Source organism: Poecilia latipinna, unplaced genomic scaffold, assembly GCF_001443285.1.
Source record: "Poecilia latipinna isolate Pla-1442-1.1 unplaced genomic scaffold, P_latipinna-1.0 Scaffold4577, whole genome shotgun sequence".
NCBI lineage: Eukaryota > Metazoa > Chordata > Actinopteri > Cyprinodontiformes > Poeciliidae > Poecilia > Poecilia latipinna.
Genome location: NW_015117193.1, coordinates 13,235 through 21,243, shown reverse-complemented (window position 1 = coordinate 21,243; position 8,009 = coordinate 13,235). Strand labels below are relative to the sequence as shown.

General features: G+C 37.9%; 2 protein-coding genes across 3 annotated transcripts in view; one reads left to right on the top strand and one right to left on the bottom strand.

The window, feature by feature from the left end:
• Nucleotides 1-2,268, top strand: part of tmed6 (transmembrane p24 trafficking protein 6) — a 16,788-nt gene extending 14,520 nt beyond the window's left edge. Inside the window, exons 3-4 of the mRNA XM_015026152.1 lie at nucleotides 1,061-1,206; nucleotides 1,944-2,268. Of these exons, the coding sequence (XP_014881638.1) occupies nucleotides 1,061-1,206; nucleotides 1,944-2,171 (374 nt within the window). The 3' untranslated portion in view covers nucleotides 2,172-2,268. The remainder of the gene's footprint in view (nucleotides 1-1,060; nucleotides 1,207-1,943) is intronic.
• Nucleotides 2,269-3,447: 1,179 nt separating this feature from the next.
• Nucleotides 3,448-8,009, bottom strand: part of ankrd27 (ankyrin repeat domain 27 (VPS9 domain)) — a 14,430-nt gene continuing 9,868 nt past the window's right edge. The window contains exons 13-16 of one of the 2 annotated variants that reach the window (XM_015026155.1): nucleotides 7,228-7,321; nucleotides 7,057-7,135; nucleotides 6,889-6,952; nucleotides 3,448-5,998 (exon numbers count right to left, since the gene is read on the bottom strand). In XM_015026155.1, coding sequence (XP_014881641.1) covers nucleotides 5,831-5,998; nucleotides 6,889-6,952; nucleotides 7,057-7,135; nucleotides 7,228-7,321 — 405 coding nt within the window. In that variant the 3' untranslated portion in view covers nucleotides 3,448-5,830. Of the gene's footprint in view, nucleotides 6,002-6,888; nucleotides 6,953-7,056; nucleotides 7,136-7,227; nucleotides 7,322-8,009 lie in introns of both variants that reach the window. The other variant, XM_015026154.1, reaches the window with a different exon arrangement.

The window sequence follows — 8,009 nt, the reverse complement described above, 5'->3', positions numbered from 1 at the left end:
TCTTTATTATGTACTATTAATTTCGCCATTACTGCCAACGTGAAGATGGTGAAAATCGAACTTTATTGAGTTTTCATAAATCAGAAAAAGGTTTCACAAATCCCAAACATGGTTTTAAATATTCTGCTATTAGAGAAGAATAGTGTAGTCCAGGTTTGAAGTGTCTAGGTGTAGTAGTTTTTAAACTAGAGTTAATTAAAGATGCGGAAAGTAGTGAAAAATTAAGTGGAATTGCCCTTTAGCTATTGGAAGCTAGAATTGGAAACCAACTTCAGCTTCGTATTATACATCAGATCTCTTAACATGGACAAAAACATTAAAGGCTCTCAAGTAAAAGGCATGGCAGTTTTAGCTAATGTTGGACCCATGAGCCCATGTTAACATTAGCATATTAGCCTGCAAGGAGTTTTATGCATCATCTTTTACAAGAAAAATAAACCAGTAACAATATATATGAGTAGTAAAGGCATATGACACATGAAAACATACTAAAGAGGAATAACTCACCTTTAAAGAAGTTCTGCTTCTTCTTATGTGCAAGTCCACAAACATTCTGGAAGCTTCCCGCACTTTATTACACATGCGCACTGCTGAAGTGAAGCATTTGCTCCAGTAACAAAAATATTCAAATCCAGTTTACTCAAAATAACTTAGTCTTGTACCTTTCTCAGGCCAAAACATGTATGTTACTCACATTATTTGAGTTGAATTAACATTTTAGTGAGATTTAAGTAAAGCATACAAACCTAATTTAAGTAAAAACAGGTATTGCATTTTAGAGTGTATTTATTTAGGTTATCAGCATCTGAAACATTTAAGTGAGGCAAAGAAAACAAAGAAAAACCTAGAAGAAATCTGTAGAGGCCAAATGAATGAAGAAAAACATAAATCAAATCAAATTAAGTAAATCACAAAGGTTAACCTGTTCAGGTTTCCCTTTCATTTTTCTATGATCCTGCAATAAATCAACCAAAGAAATAAAACTAACCTTGTACAATCTGCTACTTAGGCCCTGGAAGTGACTGTGTCTGAACTTTTAACTTGATGTTTAATTACACAGGTTTCTATCAGATGTGTTTGAGCAACTTCCACAACCGCTTCAGCACAATGCAGGTCTTTCTCAGCTTCGGCGTTTACTATGACAACCAGAACTCTTCCAAGGGGGACATGAAGGAGGAGTTGAACAACACACTGAGCTTCATTCAGGTCTCTTCATTTTCTCTGGGAAATTCACTTTACTGCAAATAAATACATTTTCTGTTCAGATGTGAGCAGAACATATTTATAACATTTATAACATATAGACATTGTTATAAATGTAATTTTCATTCACCTGAAAATCATGTGTTCATGCTTTGCTTGTAGAGCAAATATTCAGCAAATTTTCAAGAATTAATCTGTGAGTATTTACAAATATTGATAAGCACATTTTACACATTTATTATATGACTAGTTAAACTGTGTGGTGTGTTTAGAAATGTGTCTGTTTATATAAAGAAGCTGTCTGCTAAAAAAAAAAAATACACTGGGACAAAAGCTAGAATTTTCTTTTTTTTAAGATTTTGAGAAACATTAAAGGCTATTAAAACTTTCTACTATTATAAAGTTTTCTAATGGAAAAAAAGAAAAACAAATCTATGTAGATGGTCTGGCTGCACAGAAGTCTCTGTTCAACATGACATGTCATCTCAGGGTCCTACAAAGTAAAACCAGTAAACATCAGTTCTAAGTCTAATGCCAACTGATTACTCAGATCTGTTGCATTAGGCCTTTAAAATTATGTGAAAAAATTCCCAAAATAATTTAAGCATGAGCATGGATCACACATTTAACACACACAATTATATATCATAGAAAAGCACGATATCATTAAATATATAGATCCAAACAGAAAAGTATTTTTTTTATGGGAAGTGTTTTTTTATTTGTTCTGACATTTTTAGGCTGCCACCAGTAAAGTGGAGCGCCACGTCTTCCACATGTTCCGCTACTACAGCTTCAGCCGCATGAGGAGGAGCGCAGACCACTTCCTGCTGCAGTCCAACTCCCGCTACATCACATGGTGGTCGATGGCCCTCAGCCTGGTGATCGTCACTTCTGGGTACCTGCAGCTCCTCTTCCTCAAAAGCCTCTTTGTGAGCAAAGCTGAGGCTGAAAAGCCTCGATGCTGATAGGCAGCGAACGAACCAAGAAACATGCTAAGCAGACTCCAAACCTCTCCTGGTTCTGGGTCCATGTGAAACATTAAAGAAATGTTCTAAAAACCTCTAATTAGAATTGTTTTTAATTGACAATTATATCTGTTTTTTTTAAACAGATAAATAATAGTTATAATAACAACTATTATTAGTTTTTTCTTTCTTTTCCAACAATCCCCTCTCCAGAAATTTGGCATGGTTCAACATTCAGGTGCAGCTTTGCTTCATGCCAGCTCAACAGGAACATCTAAACTCATTTTAGAAACTGAAACGCCTCTATAGCTTCATTTAGGTAAAATATTTCAAGTCTCTATTCCATACGATTTTAATGATTATGGTCACGGAAGTGATTGTAACAGGAAATTTTAATATTGTAATAATATTGTTATTACAATATTAATATTTTTTATTATTACAATTTTAATATTGTAATATTTTAAAATCGTGAAAAGTTAAATATTGGAAACACCTGGTGTTACATGCTGATCAGTTAATACACTCAAACACCTGCAAAGTTTTCCTGAGCCTTTAAGACCTCTCAGTCTGGGTCAGATGAGGAAGACTGCCAGTTGTAACAACTGTCTTTTCCATAGAAAGTTGAGTGGAAGGAAAACGTGCGACAAGTTGGACTAGTAACACGCATAACTGTCAAGCAAAACCTTTTCAATGACTTGGAAGAGCTTCACAAAGACTGGACTGAGGCTCGAGTCGGGTCATTAACTTGGATCCAAAAGAGCTGAGCAGAAATAGATGTTGACTAACCTGAATAAGCTGAATAAGTTTGGATGAAGTGTGGACAATTTCATCCAAACATGGGGAGCCTTAACTGAAGCTACTTAAAGTTTATTTGGGGCCAGTGTTTAGCGAATTCCCCCAGACACAACTTGTCAATTTGGCTTCATCTTTATAAAATAGAAGAAAAAAATTGGTTTCATGGTTTGTACACATGAAATTAGGTTGAACTTTTCTTAGATTTTGAAAAAGACCAGAATGTTTTTATTCTGTCCTGAAACATGAAACTATAGAACTAAAGTAGGGTTGGCTTTCTCTCTAAAGATACTAAAAACGTCTGCAGATAGCGACGTGCAACATCTGGACTGACTGTAGACACAAACAGACTCATTTTTAACACAAACCAGGTTTGTTTTACTTCAAAAAAACATTAAAATATCAGGGTGACAAATGAAATTGATTTATAAAAATAGATTTCATCAAAATGTATTTTATTGAATATTTTGGGTGTAAATAAATAAGGCACATTCAACAGTTTTAACTTTCAGTCCTGAAATGAAAATAATGCATTAGAATAATTAAAACACTAACAGCAGGCTGTCACAGTCTGAGCTTAGACCAGAAAAAAGGTCTGGCTCAGTAGGATTTCCTAAAGGTCTGGAGAAAAAACTCACAGGAACAAACATGATGGACGTCCTGCGTGAGACTGACTGCAGAGCTCAGCATCAGGCAGTAAAACAGGAGGGAACACATACAGTACCGAGGCTGTCATCATGGTGGAACACAGCTGAGGATAAACATGGTTCACATGCAAACAGATCCCTCCACTACAGAGCTGCCTGGAGCAGCATCCTATCAGACATCAGCTCCACCTCCAGATTAAAGCCTGAGTTTCCAGCAGCAGATATCAACATGTTTTCTGATTTATCATGAGAACCCCTTTATGTATTTTTACTATGTCGTGTTTTGGTGCCTCGGGTCTCTGAAACGCACATCAGAAGTTATGCAAGGATGGCAAGTCTATGAAACACTTCATAACTGAGTTCTAGTGTCAATGAAGTAAACTCACTTTAAACTCCAGGGGCGTATGTATTTTGATCATATCTAGAGTTTCTGAAGTGAACTTTTAATAAATATGTTGGCTGCAAATTGATTAATAAGTAGTGATTTAATGTAGATGGTTTTTATACAGTTTTGGACATTTAAACTTCAACATTTCTAAATGAAAAGAGAGGATGTACTTCCTTTTCCCATGTGAATGTGTTGCTGCTGAGCTGGAGCAGCAACATCATTTTCTGTCATCAGCTGACAGAAAACTCGGTCTCTGACCACTCTGACTAATATCCTCACAGCAAGCCGAGTCAGCACAGAAAGTCAATGGAGAAGTTGCAAATTGCAATGAAGACTCATCAGTACAACTGAGCAGGGAACAGAATGAAACCGACTAATGCTTATGAACAATAATAGTTGACATCTTGTAGTCATAGTTACATCTGGTCTTGAGGACAAATAAAACACTAAGCACCGTTTTGAAATAAAATTTGATGTTCGGTTTTAAACTGAACTCTAGTCAGACAGTGTGAAGCCAACATGAGGAAACGGGCTGTATCCCTTTTTCCCATTAGAGGTTCTATGGGTCAGACGTGGTCACAGGGTTCAGATGTAGCAGCTTGATTCAAACAAACACAATGTAACAGTTTTAGTTCTCCAACTAGGATATGATAATCAGGATATTTGAAGAAAGTTTCATCTCTTCTCTCATTCCTTTACTTTTTCAGTTCTGGTACTTTCATACAGGCTTCCTGGTGCAACATGGCTCCACCTACTGCTGGATGTTTTGTCAATTTGTGCCATTTGGGGATTGTTTTATACTTGCAAACATCTGACTCAGACTAGTTCTAGAAAATTTTATTATTTCATATTAACCAAGAGTGAAATATCTGTTATATTTTAGAAGAGTCAAGTGGCTAAAACTGGGATAAGAGCAGGAGTAGCACACCCAGATATCAATATACAATTGAATAAATTATATGCAAAACTTTGAGCATTTTCCTAAAAAATTCAACTCCATAATCTATGAAAAACTCAGCAGAGAAAAGTACAGGAAGGGGGAGAGCTGAGACTTATGTGACAGCTGGATTTAATTTAGTAACATGTTGTAAGAATGATCTATCAGTATTTCATCATGGATTATTTCATGTCTCATGATATTAAAGGTAAGTTAGTAAAAGAAATCCCAGAAACAAACTGGAGATATTGTTTTTCCACCAGACTTCCACACACAACGTTACATCAAGCTGCAGAAAGTCGAGTGGGAGAGGATTGTAGGATGGATTACACCGTTTGACATGAAATGTTCCTTTTTTCAAATTGGGAACCTTTCCTAAGTTGATGAAGTAAATTCAGACTGAATCAGAATGGAAACAGAAGGAATAAGGTGGAGTTTTGTGGGCAGAACCAGCGTACCAGTGTATATCCACCTCTGAAATCTAGTAAAATATTGCATATGTGTAAAAAGGTCCAACAGTGCATCCACAAAACAATCAAAGAAAGTGACCTAAATCTAAAAGCTGGGGCAAATAAAACCAGATCACAATGCTGTGACCCAACACATTGTGCTTTAAACTGGTAGAGTTGTGTGAGAAATCCCCTTTTCCTCCTGCAGTGATGCAGATTTGTGTTGAAGAACAGTCATGTCAATAACCCGCCTGGAGGTCACCCCTGCAGAGACCGGCCGGGGTTTTGCTGCACAGTGAGCTCGGCTCACTGTGGGTTATTTCATGTAAGCTAGGCTGTGTGCGCAGTGAGCTTGGCTGTGTGTGACACACAGCCATTTAGAGGAGGGGGTAATGATTGTGCCGTCGCACTGCCCCACCAGCTGCTGTCACAGCACTAAATGGTCAGTCAGTTTCAGAGTGGGCTGGGGGGTGAGCTGGCTCTGGGGGTAGTGCCCCACCATCCAGGGTATGACAACGAACCAGGGGCCGCTCCTTTAGACGAGGTGAGAAGTCAAGGCTTCCTAAGTGGCTGATCTCCCCTCGCCTCAGCCTCCTCCGCTCTGGGTTCACCTGCTAGACAAACACACACTTCCTGTCAGTCTTTAGTTTTGTTCTATAGTGCTGTATAATAATTGTAAAAAAATAAAGCTGACTACTTCGTGGCTTTCGCCTATTGTGGTTTATTTTTGGAACGTAACTCCTGCGATAACTGTGTGTCAAATATGACTTAAAAGAAATTTGACTTCACAATTTAATGTCTTGAAATTGGGCCTCTGTCTCTTTAAGAAGCTCCCAGCTGTTTCTGACAGTCGGCTTTCAGCACATCATCACAACGCCGTTACTCTATTGACCCTTTAATGCACTGAGAAGTAGATTGTATAATGAGCTCAACAGATGTGCAGTTCCACCTGGTGTTTGCTAACTGCTGCTGCTAGTCTGAAGGAGCTGAGTGGAGGAGTGATGCTCTGTGAGGAGGAAGCTTGGCTGGAGACTGCAGCTCCATGAAGCAACTTTAAAAGACAGAGCTCTGCTAGCCTGAGTGGTTTCCATAGAAATGAAAGTATTCCCAAACATGCATGAACAAATCAAAGTAACACTACAGGTTTGTTTTTGATTAGGCAATAACATAACATGATGTAAAAGCTAGAAGAAAAAAATATTTCACATAATACTGCCCCTTCAGTAAATTATGCCATCTTGCAGTAATATAAACACAAAAGTTTGTATTTCTACTGGTAATGGGACTTGATTAAAAAAATTAATAAAGTTAATTACAGAATCTCTAATTTATGAACTGAATTAATTCAAAACTATAATGTTTATTTAGTCAAAACTATTGACTAAGTAAACATTTTCTTCAACCTTCAGATTCCTATGAAAGTCATTCAGCTTTTCAGTGTTTCATGATCCTGATCACTCCTGATCAGTCAGTCTTCATTACAGAGGGAGATAGGATGTACCTGGTTAAGAAATGGTGGACTCCTGGGGGGAGAACCAGATGAACCTTGTCTCATGTGCTGCATTCTAAAGCAAAAAAAAAAAAAACATACAAAAATATTAATGATAATGTGCATCGTTGTTAATCTTATTAAACTGTCTCTGAATGTGAAGGATGTGTTGGGATCCACCTGCTGGCAGACTGAGCCAGTTTGTGTCTCCGGCCATTGGAATTATCCTGCAGCTTCAAGCGCTGCACCAATGTATGAGCTGCAACACAGGATGAGCAGGGCAGAGCTGACACAGGGTGCTAACACATCTGAACAGTTAAACAGTTGCGGTGGTTAGCAGGTTAATGTTACCCAGAGCCCCTTTGGGGACAGAGAGGAGTTTGATTGGTTCAGCCTCTGGTGAAAGTCCTGACGCTTTCTGCAGAGCTCTTAAAGTTTCAGTGTTCTGTTGAAAGATGAAACAGGAAAGCAGAATGTAATGTGCCACGTAACAGGAGACTGATGACACTCTGGAGAAATGTGAACAATTTATGGGCCACAAACACACACAAATGTTTGGACTTCTACTGGTAGTTAGACTTGATTAAAAGTCTCAATAAAGTTAATTGAAGATTCTCTAAATTCGATATCTATATATCTACCTCTATATATCTATGTATCAGTGACGTGTGGGGGTAGGCAGGTGAGGCAGAGCCCCACCTGTCATCATGGAAGAATAGTAATAAAATCATTTATATTGCTATTTTCACCCTGTGGTTTGTACTATAAAGTACCTATTTTTTACTTTAGCGTAACCAATTCCGATTATTGGTTACGCTAAAGTATTTTCTTCAAAATCGCTGGATTTTCGCATTTTCCCATTCAAATGCTCAGAAGCGAAGCCAGTGAGGTGAGGATGCGCAACCTCTCGCTAACTGAAAGCGTGGACCTCTTTCCCTTTGCTGTGGATCATAGCACGAAATTCCCTTCATTTCAAAGTTTCACTGAGTTAACGCGGCTATAGATGACATGTAAAAGATTAGTCTTTTTGCCTCCCAGCGTTGTATGCATGCGCGAAATTTCCGTACGTCCAATAACATGCATGGTGTCTATATAAGTCGTAAGTCAGTGCCTCACCATATATATATATATAT